General features: G+C 33.4%; 1 protein-coding gene across 4 annotated transcripts in view; it reads left to right on the plus strand.

The window, feature by feature from the left end:
* Positions 1-6,694: 6,694 nt before the first annotated feature.
* The window catches only part of LOC143241044 (zinc finger protein aebp2-like), a 102,609-nt gene continuing 90,642 nt past the window's right edge, over positions 6,695-18,661 (plus strand). Inside the window, exon 1 of one of the 4 annotated variants that reach the window (XM_076484507.1) lies at positions 6,695-7,498. In XM_076484507.1, coding sequence (XP_076340622.1) covers positions 7,146-7,498 — 353 coding nt within the window. In that variant the 5' untranslated portion in view covers positions 6,695-7,145. The remainder of the gene's footprint in view (positions 7,499-18,661) is intronic. The other 3 variants (XM_076484509.1, XM_076484505.1, XM_076484508.1) reach the window with 3 other exon arrangements.

Genomic DNA, 18,661 nt, shown 5'->3' on the forward strand with positions numbered 1-18,661 from the left:
TAGTCTAGATCTGTTTGACTATATCTCACTAATTTTGTCTTACTTTCACTAACTTACTTCTTGCACTAACTTTGTCCCTTTATTTATATATATTGTGTGACTAAGGCTTAGCGCTTGCTACAAACTGCAAGACGTTATTATGTAACAATACTCATGTAAAGGAACGAGAAAAATCCAGAAGGATCGAGTAATATGACGTCATTTCGCAGCCAATTTTCTTTCTTATTATTATTTTCTCATTATTGGAAGTTTCCGATCTCAGCGCTTCCTTCTGTCCTATAACGTGTTTTATATATTATGCTACTAGATTAGTGTTGGAAGCTCCTAGTGTTATCATGGAGGACTAGTGTTCCTTACAATGTTTATGGGCTGAGGTCTATGCATCCCAGACCAATAAACAGGTTCTTGCAAAATAATTTATTTATTCAGATAAATAAACAGTAACGTTGTGCCTTATAGGAATAAAAAAATAGCTTGGAGGCGCACTTACGGTTCACACATAAATCTGAAATGATTATTCTATCAACATAATATATCAACACTGGTCAAAGGTCAAGGTCACAGTAAAGGTCGTCATTTGTTATAACTTTTAACGAAGGCCGCGGGTAGAATAATTTTTGTATGTAATTGATGTTGTTCTTTGGAAAAGAAGGTTATAATTATTATAAGTTATTTGTCTCGAGCAGATGCTTAAAATTGTGGCTGTCTTGTTTTTCACTAGTAAATATATTAACAGTTTATCACTATACTTTATGTTTATTATAAGTAATAGAGTTAGTATGTACAAAACGCTCGTTGGCTTTATGACTAGAACGACAGCTGGTGCCCTGTCAAAGCTCAAGCTGTAAAACACATATTTTAAAAAAATAAATGCGAAAAGAAATCTATCAGTGAGCTATAAATATCACAGTTACCGTCAGGCAGCATATATATTTAAACCTTTTCATGAAATTGTGAATTAACGAAGTCTTGATTAAGTAGTGTTTTCAAAGAATCTACCCAGTATCTTATGTTAACTGTTAAATATATTTACTCAAAATGTCTTGATATAATCATTTCATCCAACAATACCCAATATTTAAGTTTTTCTAACAAAGCTTCATGTCAAGAAGAGAGCCATGAAGGGAGGGGGGTACCCGTTCTGTTTAGGTACTTTGTTTTCAGTTTCACATTTCAAGTTGATGTACGAAGATTTTCAGGTATACGTAAGAAAAATTACCCTGCTTTATAAACAGAAACTTTTTGAAAGTCGTTATTTTATTTAAAAATTGCCAAATCACTAAATGTTTCCAGCATTTTACACGAGATGGCAAAACAATCGATATACAGATAAAGTTTCGCAAAAGCTACACTTACTGGAGAAACATGAACTACGATATTTGTGTTTGTTTGTTTTTGAAATTCGCACAAAACTACTCGAGGGCTATCTGTGCTAGCCGTCCCTAATTTTGCAGTGTAAGACTAGAGGGAAGGCAGCTAGTCATCACCACCCACCGCCAACTCTTGGGCTACTCTTTTACCAACGAATAGTGGGATTGACCGTCTCATTGTAACGCCCCAATGGCTGAAGGGGCGAGCATGTTTGGCGCGACGGGGATGCGAACCCGCGACCCTCGGATTACGAGTCGCGCGCCTTAACGCGCTTGGCCATGCCGGGCCACGATATTTGTGTTCAATATTTATATGTTGTATAACTCTATGGAGAATTTTCTCTTTTGTATAGAAAATTACGAATTCTCTTAAAGTAATGTAGCAGTAAAATATTTTGATTTGTCATTAATGTTATTTTATTTAATATAATGACATTTAAATTAAATAATAAATGTTGCGCGAAACTACAAAAGGTATATATAAATACCCAAAGCTCTCCCTAACTTTGACTAGAGAAAAGGCATCTAATCAACAGTAACGAATGTCAAATCTTGTAACAAATTTGTTAGATTGAATAGTCTTTTACTATAATCCCCACTGTTACAGCGGTAAGTCTATGAATTTAGGACGCTAAAATTAGGGGCTCGATTCTCCTCGGTGGACTCAACAGATAGCCCGATGTGACTTTGCTATAAGAAAACACACTCTTTTACAATAATCTTACACTTTGATATTATTTTAGATAAGGGCGTGGATTTCGCAGCTGACGAAGAGGTTTCGAATGTTTTCTATACTACAGTATATTCCCTGTAGTTTAAAATATGGTTGTGTCATACAGTGACAGTCATTCCCTCAGTGTGGATGACAGGGTGCTGTTGACTAGTTTAAAATTTATAAATTATTTAATTTTTGAAGTTGGTATACAACATAATCTGAAACAATTTCACGAATTTATTTTTAATTATATCATATAGTTGTATGATCATTAAGAATGTTTTCTCTGTCATCTAATAAAATGTTGGAATTATTATTTTCTTGTGATAAAATATCAATCAAGTTCTTAAAAGAATCGGTGAAGGCGTTTGTTTTGAATTTCGCGCAAAGCTACTTGATAGCTATCTGCGCTAGCCGTCCCTAATTTAGCAGTGTAAGACTAGAAGGAAGGCAACTAGTCATCATCACCCACCGCCAACTCTTGGGCTACTCTTTTACCAACGAATAGTGGGATTGATCGTAATATTATAATGCCCCAACGGCTGAAAGGACGAGCATATTTGGTGTGAGGGAAATTCGAACCCGCGACTCTTAAATTACGACTCGAGCGCCTTAATCACCTGACCATGCAGGGCCAGGTGCATACCTTCCAAAAGATGAGTATATCATAACATTCAAGAGACTTTAGCTGGAACAAAACAAACAAAGAAAACAGTAAACAGTCTTGTCCTTTCTAATGACTTGAGAAACAAATATCAAGACGTTTTTCTTTATGATCATTGAATACAAAATAATATACATGTATTTTACGAACTATCTTTTTTTTCAACAGGCGTGATACATGTTTCGCGACCAGTTAGGCTGAATTTTCTGAAGAGAAATTCAAAATTTTCATGGATGGATAATAATGATAGGCGATTGAGTACGATCTAATACAAAAAATAATAGGACTTATTACAATGTGTAGCCTCTAAATGTAACGGTTAACGCACGCTAATTGTGTGACTACAATATAAATTATTTTTATAGTAAAAATCAATGTAATTTACCAATAACGATTTTGTAAATAAAAACAAACAAAAAGCTAGTAGTTAAATTCAAGATGAAATTTGATTGTTTTTAAACTTCTTGAAAACTGTACGAATCTTAAGCTTTTTGTTTGTTTGTTTTTTTGCTTCTGTTCTTTTATAAGGATTGTGTGAACTCGGTGTCGATTTGTTCCAGAAGTGTTCGTTTGTTTATTTTAGAACAAAGCAAATGAGCTATCTGCTGTTTCCACTGTGTGAAAGTAACTCTTGAATTTAACTCGTCATCCACGCTGTGGGATCAATTGTCACTCTTATAACGTACATGCAGTTTAAAGGGCAGGAAATATGTTGTGGTATATTGCACAGCTCATTGGTAAATCAAACCAAAATTAAATACTTTTGACATATTTATATTTTTTTTCTGATGAAACATTCTATGCACGAAAATAATTTGGCATGAAAAATCCAAGTTTAAATACATGGTGCGTTTGTTTCAAAATAACCGTAAAAACACAATGTTTTATTAGCCTTATGTGTGTGGACTTGCATCGATGAAATCCGAAGTTAAATTCCTTTGCCCTAGAAAGCAATTTCTAATATTTCCATGCGTACTGGGTTTGGTACTAAATCTTATTTCAAAGCACTTGTAAACTATTAGCATCAAGCGATCAGGTTGTAAGGTTATCATGTTTTTTGTTTGTTACATTTTGAAAGTGTTCTTAGAGTATATGTTTCTATAATACGCAAGGGAACATAAATATATAATATGCAACTACAGTATATAAGCTGTTACCTACGTTTTTAAACATTTAAGAAATTTCATGCTACATTATTAGAAAGAAATTGAAAACTGTAGGATTTAGTTTCTCATGAAAATGCGTGAAATTACATGTTCATGGTTTTCAAATGTATGATAGCCAAGAACATGTTAAATATTAAAAATACATTTTAAAAAAGTATTCGTTCTGAAAACAAGGCCTGACAATTGGCGTTGTTGGTGGAGGAGACGTGGTAATCAAATAGTTCATAAAAAAAATAGTATTTTTCTAGCTCAACCGGCAGGTTCGATCTCGGGAGGGTAGAGAAACTTTCCACAAAATAGGAGTACGAGAGAATTACATTTCGTGTTCTTTTGTTGTTGTTGTTGTTTGGTTGCTTTGTGCCAAGAAGAGAGCAAAAAGCTGAAAACCGTAACGACTGAAACACCTGGGTCATGTTTTTGATTTTCTAAATAGAAGTCGTATTGTGATGAATCCAATAATAATATAACCTATCTAAACGATATATTAACATGGACAGGCTGACCGCTGGACATCTGGTCAGAAGTTATTACTACTTTCTTTTATTATATAATCCTTCCAAGCAAGAACACTCCACCATATGTGATACACGTGACACGAGATCACTGGGGTAACTTGCGTGTGTTATTTTATTTTCAACAAATTCGATAATACAAGCCATTTAAAGTTTGTAGTCAAAATACATGTATTAAAACATGATATTTTAGCATCACATGCCATAATAATGTGTGTGTTGGTGTATCTATACATGTGATAATATATAATATGAAATTTAGTATCATTGAGCGTGTTTTAGTCAATGTTATTGAATGTATTTGTTTTTCGGATTTTGTAATGCATTGTGGAGGGACTTGGACATTTTAGTACTAAAGTTAGAAAAAACAACTTTTAGTCTTCAGATAATTTTTTTTTGGTTTTTTGTTTTGCCAACGTTTCGCCTTGATCAAGTCGAATTGAAGAAACGTTGCATGAATAGATGCAACAAAACATTTGAATTCAAAATAACTATCAGTAATTGCAGAAGTAAGTGTTTGTTTTGAATTTCGTCCAAATCTAAAGCTACACGAGGGCTATCTGCGCTAGCCGTCCCTACTCTTTGGACTACTCTTTTACCAACGAATAGTGGGATTGACCATCATATTATAATGCCCCCACGGCTGAAAGGTTGAGCATGTTTGGTGTGACAGGGATTTGAACCCGCGACCTTCAGATTACGAGTCGAGTGCCTTAACTACCTGTCCATGCCGGACCTTAGAAGTAAAGGTGTAACAATGAATATATTAATATTTCCTTACCTATATTTTTCATAACTTGGGAAGTAACGCTTTAGACGGAAATATTATTTTTCAGTCATCAGCGTCTTTTTTTTAATTCACACAATATTTTTATCAGTTGTACATAGTAAAATTTTGTTTATTTTATTCACAACGTTTCGTCAGTTTTACGTGGCGTCAACAGTTCTTGTATCCTACCTGAAAATGTCACGTACACCGTGTGAAACGTTGTAAAATTGGTTGTTTTGAATTAAGCACAAAGCTACAAACTTGGCTGATTGAGCTCTACCCACCACGGGTTCTGAAACCCGGTTTTTAGCGTTGTAAGTCCGCAGACATATTGCTGTGCCAGTGGGAGAAGTAAAATAAGTAAATGCAGAAAAAAAGTGTTGCTATGTGCAACTGATAAACAAATCTTGTGTGAAATTGTGCTTTTAATTAATACCTTTTATGATTAATTTTTTCACTAAATCAACAACTAAAAAATCAAATAATAATTTTATGCCAAAATTTTGGATTATTCAGGAAAAGAAATAACATATAATTAGTTATATTTTTCAGTCCTCCCCAGGGCAGGATTTTTTTAATGTCATTGATATAAAACGTGGACTACGTATATAATACGAGGAAAAATGTACTGCAATCATCTTTTAAAATATGGGCTAAAATGTAGCGTTACTTGCGTAGTGTATCATTAGGAAAAGTGCTTTTGTATGCACTTAAAAAACAGTTATCGATTATTCCATAAACCACTCGTTATTTACTCAAATCCATCCGTTCACGTAACCATCGCAGCTGTTGTGTCAGTTGTAACTTTTAACCAGTTGTCATATTTCCTGGCGTTATATGTCCTCAGTTAGACCTATTGTGGTCTCCAATGATTACTGTTACCAACTTCGTGTTATGTGCAGTTTCATATTATAATGTAGCAAACTTCTACAAAAGCTAGATTTCGTACAGTAATCTATGGAACAGTCAGTTACAATCCAAAATAAGACAATACATTTACACAGGAATTTTCAGAGTTACGAAATTAACTGATACTTTATCGAAAATATATGTGTGTACAAAAGTTAAAAGATAAGGTATGCAGAGCCTCTTCGAAATCCAAAATTTAAGGTTTAAAACACTTTAAAGATTTATCAATAACATATGCGAGTTTAATTATACACGCATCAAGGCAACAGCTGTAAATGTTTGCTTAAATGTGTTTGTAACTGTTGCTATTGCTATAGTGCATCTGTTTTTGTCAAGCATGTCAGTGCGCATAATCTTGTAAGACAGGACAACCAATTGGATGTAGCAGGCATATTCAAGATTAGTGCTGGAGTTCATGAGTTTCCGGTGCTACAACGGAAATGAGAACCCCTAGTGTTCCTAAAAGCTGCTTTGGTAAGAATGATATTTATTTTCTCAAGCCCTAAGCCTCTCTCTCCAAAGCAGAGGGGCAGTATTGTATAGTTCAATAGTGCATAGTTTTTGTGGGTCCTAGTTCAGTGACAATGGGCCATAGCTCCCCCCCCCCTTAAGACGAATGTGTTGTATGAATCAAGGTTTAGAATTGTTCGAAGTTGCATTATTTCTAAACCTTTACTTGTTTTTATTGTATAAGAAAAATATATTTTAAATTTCCATATTAAATGTAAACTATTATTTCAAAACTATGTTTCTGTGTGACTGGATTGGAAATCACAAGACTTTCACAACTTCCTCTATAATTTTGAGATAAGAAGTTTTCATGTGATCCTGCTTCGACTAAAACATAAGGAAGCTAGGGTAAAGTTTATATAATAGTTCAACAGGATAAGCAAGTCCAATTCAAACTTTTCTTTTTTCCGACCAGTCACGTGCTATCGCGTATGTTTGAACTGGGTGTTTATACTATGACGTCATGGCCTTGCCTACAGATGCAGTGACGTCCCTGTGTGAGAGTGAGTGTGAATGCATGCGCGTGCAAGATGGCGGCCTGTGGGTGCTTGGAGGAGACAAGCGGCGTGGAAAGGAAGGTTAAGACCGGCAGTGAAGGCGGTTTCCATGTTTTTGGAATGTCCCGCAAGAACGGTTTGTTAAAGCAACGGTATTCCTGCGGGGATAATTCTAAACTCTATATTGGTAAATTTGAAGGAGAGTTTACTGATTGTTTCGTGCGCCTGAATGATGTCAGTGAAAAAGTTCAAGCAAAGTTAGGTTTCTCCGAGGGATTTAATATGTTAAAAAGCACCTTACCACTGAGATCGGAGGGTCACCATTCAGGGGTCAGAGTGTTTGGGGAGCGCCGACCACGATTAGACCGATCCCCTAGTACAGACAGGTAAGTTCTAGGCTTAAGGTATAATCGACTTGCCCTTCAAAAACGATACGCTGACAGTGACTTCCTTTGTCTCGTTCCCGTTACCTGGTTTATAGTTCACCGTCTCGTTTGCAGTAGCTGGCTTCGTATTAATGCCCTTGTTCGATCGTTTTGGCGCAATGTGACAGTTTCATATGTTGTTGAACACTCTCCACAACTACAAGTTTAAAATAAACCCTTAATTAGCATAATTAATTCAAACTACGTAGTGATATTAATATAATAAAATGATAATAATGAAAATATTAAAACTTAAATAGGTTCCTATTAACGTATCAGTTAATTTACAAACGATGCAGAGTGTATGTGTAGAGGGATATAAACGGAAATCTATAGAGGAGACATAGTGTTACTTTTGAAACAAGAGGGAAACGACTTCCGAAACCATACTTGAAGGTTTTGGGGGTATTCCTCCTTGGGAAATCCTTTATAACTTCTACTTAAAATGGTGTACTTTTATGGTATTTGAGGCTATTTTAATATCTTCTCAATTCAAAGAACTTATGAGTTGAAACAAGGATGATTATGTAGTTATGTGTTTTTGTTAGTTTTGCACAGACTACACAAAGGGCTATCTGTGCTTTGCCCACCACGGCTATCAAAACCCGGTTTTTATTAGTATAAGTCCGCAGACATCCAACTGTGCTACTGGGGGGTAAAATTATATGTAAAAGATAGTATGTCTTGGTTTTATACGTATGGATACAAGGTAACTTTATGTAATAGTTGTTTAAGAAATCTTAATGTGGTAAAGTGTTTCAAATCGTAGCTAAATCCGAAATCCTGTAGTGAGGTCTAGTAGTAATTTCTATCTATCAGTGATAGTTTAATGTATATATTTTATTCCCCGTAGAGGACTAAAATATAACCAGGAATCATCAGAAACTTCTTTAACACAACATAGGTAGAAACTCTGTCCCGGTTGCATTACGAATAGAAATTTTAATAACGCAAACACCAGTTAAAATCTGTCATTTGGGGCTATGAATTTGGCGACTTATTGTTTGTTTTTGAGGGATGAAGCTTTGTCGAATGATAACGCTTTGGGTAAGCCTGTGTTGTCAGTTCCCTGAAGAATGGCGGGAAGTATTATAGTGTATCAGTTCCTCTGGACATAACCAATAAGTAATATTTACAGAAACTATATAAGTAATGTCGTTTTGTTGAATCAGGAAAACGTTGGTCTGCCTGCATTGATTAAATTCTATGGGACTGTAATTATTTCAGCGTAATGGTACACCATGCCTTAGCGTATGCCTCATCCGACAATGACTTGAGACCAAAAACGTCACAATTAGCTTTGATCATTTAAAAACAAACGTTTTGAATTCAACTTATCTGCTCGAAAGCGTTTATGAAAGTCACTTGAAAGACAGGCTTCTGAATCGTAAGAGTATATGTTGCTGTTTTGCAAGAGGAGTGGCGGCTCATACCACCAGATGTAAAGCAACAGTTAATGGCAAGCGATACAAATACGATTGATGTGTGATTAACACCAACGTGGGCCAGTGTTCTTTTGAAATATGTCCCAGCAGTAAAACACGACCCTTTCTTTCCAAAGTGTGTTGTTACAGAATTTTGTAGTATGTTTTACAAACTTAGAGAGTAAGGTTAAAGTGTTTACATTTCATTTTTTATCATGTAATAAGTACACATAGAGAATTAAATCAATCTGAAGAGTGAAAAAAATCAAACAAAAACGGTAAACTTTATGTGATTGTTGATAAACTGTCTGAAAAATAAGTGCACATAGAGTGTTGATATTTTTATCAATTATATCGCTATATAAATATTCTAGTTCACTGGAGGTTGTAAATACAATTCTAGGTTTAAAACAAAATGGTAAAAGAACTTGTTATTACTTCATGGACACTGACAATTAAGTTGTTTTGTTTTTTTTCAACAAAACATGGACGAAAAAGAAAAATACAACTGTTTAATATATGCGATTGATTGTTGTTTAAATTCACATTTATGTTGTCATTAATATTTGGAAGGCAGTTATTCCATCAAATACTGAAGCTGCTAATACAAGAAAATATGTTGAAAAGCACCCGAAACATATATAAGTGTGTGTGTGTTTTAAAATAATTGAGTCAAGAAAAGCCTTTTGTGTGTGTAACAAAATTAGGATGAGGTTGATGCTGAAACGTGCAACTAATGAACTGGACTTGCGCAGTAGAGGCAGCATTTAATGTACTCGTAGAACTAACCGTGAATATGTAGTCCATCCTCGGGCACTGTTTGTGAGGACGAACGAAAACGAAGGTCGTAGCCTTTTGTATTTTATTTCATTAAATTGGCCTCAACAGCTCATATTATTAATATATTTGAATGTTTCGGCCACGTACAGAACATATGACTTATCTTCATATATGGTCCTTCTTATTTTGAATATAATTCCAAAATCATATTGCTATGAGCTTATTGTTGGCTTTTGTTTTGTTTAAGCTTGATAAACATAGGGCAGTGCAAACAATGGGGTATCTGTTCTGAGTTTTGAAGGTAAGCTGTAATGGCACTGTGGAGTGGCGTGCACATTCCAAGGCCATTGTCTGCATGTTGTTGTTGGTGTATACTATTGTCAATGAAGTACAAACTCACACAAATTATAAGCGTATTAATAGAACCCGATGGAAAACAATTATCTGGCATGAATTAGAAAGTGATAAAGCACCACCATCTGCTAGTTCCAATATCTGTCTAGGATAATTTATTTTTCTCATCACATCCACTTCGTGTTGGAAAACATTAGTTATGCTGTCTGCGAAGATATTTGTGTATAAGCATTATTACGTTCCAAAAGGTTACCTTACGGCAAAGGTACAGTCGATATTAATTGTGAAGATTAATTTTACGATGTTAATTACAGTTTTTTATTCTGAACATTGAATGAGTTTGAACGCTAGAGGGCGATGTAACAACGAGACTGTGAAGAAATTGCATGCTCAGCCTCACAATGTTGTGAACTATTTAATCTGTATAACTCTTTCAAATAATGAAAGTGTCATAAAGTAATGACGCCGAATAAGCAGGCTGTCTGAATAAAGCGATAACCCTCCACGGACTCCAGTTGTGAAGTGGGGCGGGCATTTATCTTCCCAAAAAATATTAGACGAACCTGAAAATAGAATATTGGTTTTACGCTTTTAATGTACGTGTGTAAAGCTACAGTCAAATCAACACCAGTTCACATTTTCGCTTTACAGGGATTCGAGAACTTTCAGGGGTGCTAGACTCCTGAACCTCCGAAAGAATGTATTCCTCTTTCAAGTCTCAAATCTGTTAATTGTATAATAAAGCATACCTGACTTCTGTGTAACAGTTTAAAGTAAATATACCACATTCTAGCTATAGGCCTTGTTACTGCATAACATATATAAAAAAAAAAAAAACAGCCAAGGGGATTATGTACTAGAATTAAATGGTTATATGGAAGTTAAAACGTGTTGTTACTGATATTACGTATAATAAATATCAAGGAAACACTTTATACTTGATAGTGAAAAACTATATGGTAGCTAAAGGGCATGTTTCTGTATGTTATATATAATAAATACCAAGAAGGCATTGTATACTTGATACTGAAATTTCCTTTTTCCATTTGTTTTTATATCATTTGTACACATCTTTTTTCTCATATAACGATTTCGTTTTCAGTTATCAATTTAAATCCGTAGTTTAAAACATATGTTTGGGATTTTACGTACGTATTTATTTAAAATTCGAGTCAGAGATTGCAGTATAAATTACACTATGTAACACATATTTTGTTCCTGGATAGTATGTGTTATTTCTTAATTGCTTATGTTGTAAAACTACAGAAAATGGCCATTATTCCATTCAAACTTTGCTTTTGTAACCTGGATAATGAAATTTAGAAGTTAACCTATTTTCTATGTTTAAAATGGGCAAATTTGCACGTTTTCATTTACATAAGGTCTGAATAAAAGAACATATGAATTAAGATTTACACTAAAGTTATACAAAAATGAACAAAAATGTTTGGAAGTGAGTAGTTTTTGGAGATTTGCGACTGTAATGTAAATCACTTTCACGTATCAGCCCCCAAATATAGTCTTCCAATCAGGGGCGTAGATCCTGGGGGGATGGGAGGTATACATCACCCCTTCATTTTAGGTGAGGGTATGGTGCATACAATCATCCCCCCCTACAGTTTGGTCTGTTAAATTGTTTTATTACATCACAGGCCTACAAATTGTGTGTTTGTTCTTGTGATTCTCGTGTTCTTACCAATCGAATTACATAATTAGGCCTAGATGTAGGCTATATTTCTTTAATATAGACGTGCTTCTAAGCTTTTCGATCTAAGCGATAGTTCGTAAGTATCAGTCAGTAGGCCTAAGTATAAATGCAAGTATCGTGGCAACAAGATTATTCTGTGACTGCATGTTTACAGCTTTCAGGTTCACGTAATTAGAGATTACCAATTTGCAAATTGAAACGTCCACATAAGTGGTTGCAAAAATTATCCCCTCCATCGGGTGTAAAAAGTCTACGCCCCTGTAGACTTCTATCATGTTTTCTTTATACACTCCCAGGTCACAAAAGCCAAGTATGGAGAAAAAAATAGGTCTTTTACATTTACTTTAGGCATAAGCAATTGGGAAATAACACTTTCTGCCCAGGAACAAGAAAAAGTAAAAACAAAAAATTGTTACATAGTGTTATTAGCTATAAATAAATTCATGCGTAACTTACTATGCCTTATTTTTAATCTTGCTGTTTCAACATATACATGAATCTTAGAAAGTATTGTTGTGTTTATAATCTTAAAATATATCTCTTTTAATTAAGAGAACAGATGTTTTTGTACAGTCAGTGATTTTTTCGTGGCTCGCGAAGCTTTTATAAAACGTATAAAAATGTGTTTTTTTAACAATATTAACCAATGAAAACAGACACAGGTTTTTCACTTCTTAGTGTAAAATTTTAATCCAAGTACAAAATGCTGACGCTTTTTGGTCAGCATTGAAGTGAATCATACTCGTTACTTAGTATCTATTTTAACCACAAAGATCATTGTCAACATTTGTATTTAAGGCAAAACTACTCAGACAACACTGCCCATCTGCTCTAATTTCGTATTACTGACCAGAAAGAAGACAGCAGCTACCCACCACCCACGCTAAAGGATTGACTGTCACTCTTATAATGCAGCCACAGCTGCATATTTTGTGGCATGCAAGGATTTAAACCCGGTTCGCTAACTCCGAAATCAGGAACACCGCTATAGGACCAACTCGCTCCCATTTGCTTTCTTGATAACAGATATTAGTAGATAAACAGTAAATGTATACTGAAAAGAGAGTGGGAGAAGTTTTGAGTTAACAAGACAATATTTTGTGTTTTGTTATCTGTCCAACATGTAACACTCGTTGTTTTAATGAAATAGGTTTGTGTGCTGCAATAATGGAAAATTCACATATCATAAATAAATCGTTCGTTTTGAATCACAGAAGTCACAGAAAAAGTCCTTGAAATGCTGTAACACTTGATATGAATGTTGCTGACTCTGTTTAGTAATGGGAAATCATTCATCTCTCTGAAACATTCTAATACATTTTCACAGTTTCACACCAGAAACGACTCCTATGGAAGTGGGCAGACTGCCAAGATCACAGAGAATGGTCACAGGAGGAGGTAGGTATCCCAGTTAAGAAGGAAAAGGGCAGGATAGACTTTACTGGGTCTTCAACAAGACTCTGCTGTCAGGCCTTTACGTTCTAGTATTTTCACATAGCAATCTGGCTTTGTGTCTGTACCCCTCCGTATTATGCTTTTGTGTCACCGTTCGGCCAATTAGACTGGAAAATGGAGCTCTAGTGATTCATGTAGCATTCTCGTGAGAAATACAGGTTTAATGAATACTGCTGCTTCCAACTTCTGAGAGGAGACTAGAACTCAAGGCGCACAACTGTTATATTTCTAACTCGACCCTTCACCGTGTGTTTATCAAATTCAGACGATATTTAGTGTGATGTTAACCAATAATTTTTGTTTAGGTAACAGACTATCTTGCTAATACGAGTACTAATTTTAATATTTCCCACACATGACACAATAAGGCATTTGATTTATCAAACTTTAAAGTACCTACATAATATATTTGTTTAATTTAATGATGCAAATAATATTGAAAATTTGTAAAATATATTTTCCGTCCCCTTCACATAAACATACTCTAAAAAATAACATTTGCTTAAAGTAGGGTTGCAGGTTTTTGTTTGCTTTCAAGTTTGATGTCTCTGGCTGTTGAGGACTGCGGTTTCGAGTACTTTCGATAGATCTTTGGTAGTAATGTAAAGAATGCAGTAGCGGTTTATAAAGTCTATAGCATAGGAAGTTTAATGCACGCACACACACCAGAGTAACATTTCACTCAAGTATGATAAATAACAAAGGTAATCAAAACATTGTGTTTAAGTATTTACCCACCAAGACCACAACCATTATATTACTCTTTCTGAACCAAATCATTTGTTCTCATTTTAGACTATTATTACATTGAAATAATAGTAGAAGCATAGTATTCAAATATATACTTCCAGAAATTATAGACTCGAATGACAGATAATGAGTAGAAACAATCTTTAGTGAGAGAGAAATACTAATTATAATGTGGTTTTAGAATCAGTACAACTCACTTCTTATAAAGTGAGTCGACTGCTAAATTTCTTTTGTTAGTTAATCAGCTTCTTAGCTTGCAGCTGAGGTTTAAGTTATATCCAGTATGTGATATTGTTCGTTCGATATCTACTCGAACAGTTGTCACAGACTTAAAATTTAAAACAACAACAAAAATATGTGTCGCGTTATTCCGGATATGTTGTTCATTGTCTCTTCTTCTCGTAATAGATGTACATGTTGTTTGTGAAGCGAAAATTTTGTTTCTCTTCCGTTGGTTCCTTTTAAGGTGTTTTTCTTTCTTTCTCTTTTTTGGCGTTTTATACACGATCTTTGTAATCCATCAGTTATGTCAACAGTTGTTAGAATAACAATTCCCGTGAACAATATGGATAAAATGAAAGACTTTTAGGGCAGTTCTTTAAAACCAACTTTCTAACGTGTGTATTTATCGTTCTATGGAATACTAGCTGTTAATATACTATGACAGAACATATTATGAATAACGTGTAAACACTCACTCAATGAGCGGTTTTAATCAACATGCTTACAGTAATTAGGGTTAGACTAATATAATTAGTAAATGTTTAACTATATAGATCCCAGTGAATAACTTACAAGATATTACCGGCGGTAAAAAAAGTGTACTACAAAATTATTTCATAACTCTACACTTCTTGAAAACAGTCAGTGTACATCGTGCTTGTGATAAAAATGTAAAATAGCATTATTAATACTGTAGTCATTCTGACAAACAGTTTATAACATCGCGCTTGTGATAAAATAAATTAGTAAATTCTACTCCAAGAATACAAGTGAACAGTATACAACATACTTGAGATCAAATGTGTGGGTGTTTTCTTATAACAAAACCACATCGGGCTATATGCTGAGCCCACCGAGGGAAAACATCAAATGTATTATTAGATTAAATTCTAGGGAACAGTAAATAACATATTACATATGCTAAATTGAATAATGCATTACTGATAAATATTCTTCTCTAGTCATTTTAGTGAACAGTATACAACATATAAGATTAAATTCTACTCTTGTAAATATATTAAACAGTGTACAATATTGTATTTGTGCTAAACTGTATAGTTTAATAGAGAGTGAAAGTATCATATTTTTGTTAAAATGAACTTGTCTACAACTGATGACTATTCTACACTAAACAGACAGCATATGACAGCATACTTTTGTTAAAATGAACTAGTCCACTACTGGTGAATATTCTACACTAAATAGACAGTGTATAACAGCATCATTTTGTTAAAATCAACTAATTTAGTACTGGTGAATATTTTGCTCTAAATGGATAGTGTATAACAGAGTACTTTTGATAAAATGTACTAATCTGCTATTGGCAAATATTCTACACTAAATAGACAATGTATAACAGCATTCTTTTCTCAAAATGAACTAGTATGCTTCTGGTGAATATTCTGCACTAAGTAGACAGTGTATAACAGCAAACTTTTTTTAAAATGAACTAGTATTCTACTGGCAAATATACTCTAAATAGACAATGTATAACAGCATTCTTTTCTCAAAATGAAGTACTCTAGTACTTGTAAATATTCTACATTAAATAGACAGTGAACAACAGCTTGTTTTTGTTAAAATGTACTAGTCTATTACTGTTAAATATTATGTAATAAATAGACAGTGTATAACATTTTACTTTGGTTAAAATGAACTACACTACTCCTGGTGAATTTTCTACATTAAATGGACAGTGTATAACAGCATACTTTTTTGAAAATTAACTAGGCTACTACTGGTGAATGTTCTACAATAAATATGCAGTGTATAACAGCATACTTTTGATAGAATGTATTAATATACTATTGGTGAATGTTCTACAGTAAATACACAGTGTGTAACAGCATACTTTTCTTAACGTATACTAGTCTACCACTGACAATTTTTTCACTAAATATACAGTATATTAGAGCATACTATTGTTCAAATTAACTTGTCTACTGCTGATGAATATTCTACACCAAATAGACAGTGTAGAACAGCATATTTTTGTTATAATGAACTAGTCTATTTCTGAGAAATATTCTAAACTAAATAGACAGTGTAGAACAGCATACATTTGTTAAAATGTTCTAGTCTACTACTGGTGAATATTCCATTCTAACTAGACTGTGTTTAACAGTACACTTTTGTTAATATGTAATATTCTACTTCTGACTAATATTCTAGGTTAAATAGACAGTGAACAGCATACTTTTTTGAAATGAACTAGTCTACTGCTGGTGAATATTCTACAGTAAATGGACTGTGTAACAGCATACTTTTGTTAAAATGTAGTAGTCTACTTCTAGCAAATATTCTACATTAAACAGACAGTGTGTAACAGGAAACTTTTTATAAAATGTATTATTCTACTGCTGCTGAATATTCTACACTATAGTGTTATACAGTGTATAACAGCATCATTTTGTTTAAAGGTATTGTTCTACTACTGATGAATACTCTACCCCAAATAGAGAGTGTATAATAGCTTGTTTTAGTTAAAATGAGCTTGTCTAGAACTGGTGAATATTCTATACTAAATAGATAGTGTATAACAGCATACTTATGTTGATATATACTTGTCTCCTACTAGTGAATATTATGTACTAAATATATAATCTACGAGAGTGTTACTTCTCTTAAAAGGAACTAGTCTACGTGTGACAAATATTCTACACTAAATAGACAATGTGTAACACGATACTTTGGTTAAAATGTACTAGACTACTACTGGTGAATTTTCTACACTAAATAGTATATAACAGCATACTTTTGTTAAAATGAACTAGTCTACTACTAGTTAATATTCTACTCTAAATAGACAGTGCATAACAGCTTATTTTTATTTAACTGTACTAGTCTACTACTGACGAATATTGTAAACTTAATTGACAGTGTATAACAGTATTTGTTTTCAAAATGTAGTAGTCTACTATTGACAATTTTTTTCTCTAAATGGTCTATAACAGCATACTATTGTGAAAATGAACTAGTGGTGAATATTCTACACTAAATAGATAGTGTATAACAGCAAACATTTGTTAAAATATACTAGTCTACTACTGATGACTATTCTACACTAAACAGACAGTTTGTTACAACATAATTTTGTTAAAATGAGCTAGTCTACTACTGGTGAATTTTCTACATTAAACATACAGTGTATAACAGTTTATTTTTGTTAAAATGAACTAGTCTACTACTGGTGAATATTATACATTAAACAGACAGTGTATTATTACAACATACTTTTGCTAAAATGAGCTAGTCACTACTGGTGAATATTCTACACTAAACAGTCAATGTATAACCACTTATTTTATTTAGAATGAGCTAGTCTAGTACTTGTGAATACTCTATACAGACAGTGTGTAACTGCATTCCTTTCTTAAATTAAACTAGTCTACTACTGGTGAATATTCTACACTATATGAACAGTGTATAACAGCTTGTTTTTCTTAAAATATACTATTCTACTATGCGTGAAATATTCTACATTAAATAGACAGTGTATAGCAGCATACTTTTGTTTAAATGAACTAGTCCACTACTGGTGAATATTCTACTCTAAATAGACAGTGTGTAACAGAATGCTTTTGTTAAAATCTACTAGTCTACTACTGGTGAATATTATACAATAAATAGGCAGTGTATAGCATCATACTTTTGTTAAATTGAACTAGTCTACTATTGGTGAATATTATACAATAAATAGGCAATGTATAACAGCATACGTTTTATAAAATGTATTAATCTACTACTGGTAAATGTTCTACAGTAAATAGACAGTATATAACAGTATACTTTTGTAAAAATGTACTAGTCTACTACTGACTAGTCTACTACAATTTTTTTCACTAAATAGACAGTGTGTAGGAGCATTATTGTTAAAATGAACTTGTCTGTTGCTGGTGAATATTCTGTACCAAATAGACAGTGTATAACAGCATAATTTTGTTACAATGTACTAGTCTACTACTGGTGAATATTCTATACTAAGTAGACAGTGTTTAACAGCACACTTGTTAAATTGTAGTAGTCTACAACTTGTGGATATTCTACATTAAATGGACAGTGTATATCAGCTTACTTTTGTTAAAATCTTCTAGTCTACTACTGATGAATATTCTGCACTAAGTAGTTCTGACAGCCTAGAACATCATATGTTTGTTCCTAATTATATCTGAATTATTGCTGCTTCTTTTACATTAGTAATTCTAATGAAGTGTGCACAAAATCATTATTTATTTTAAATATTTATAATTTTATTGGTGAACTTTGTACACTAGTACTTGATGTAAGCTGTTTACAGCATCGTAGTTGTGTTAAGAATGTATTAAAATATTACACTGAACATTCCAAACAGTTTCAGTGAACAATGTACAACATCAGTCTCATCTAAAGTGTGTAGTATTGTAATACTAGTGTATATTATACTGTAGTAAT

This window comes from Tachypleus tridentatus, chromosome 13 (genome assembly GCF_004210375.1).
Source record: "Tachypleus tridentatus isolate NWPU-2018 chromosome 13, ASM421037v1, whole genome shotgun sequence".
In the NCBI taxonomy this organism is placed as follows: Eukaryota; Metazoa; Arthropoda; class Merostomata; order Xiphosura; family Limulidae; genus Tachypleus; species Tachypleus tridentatus.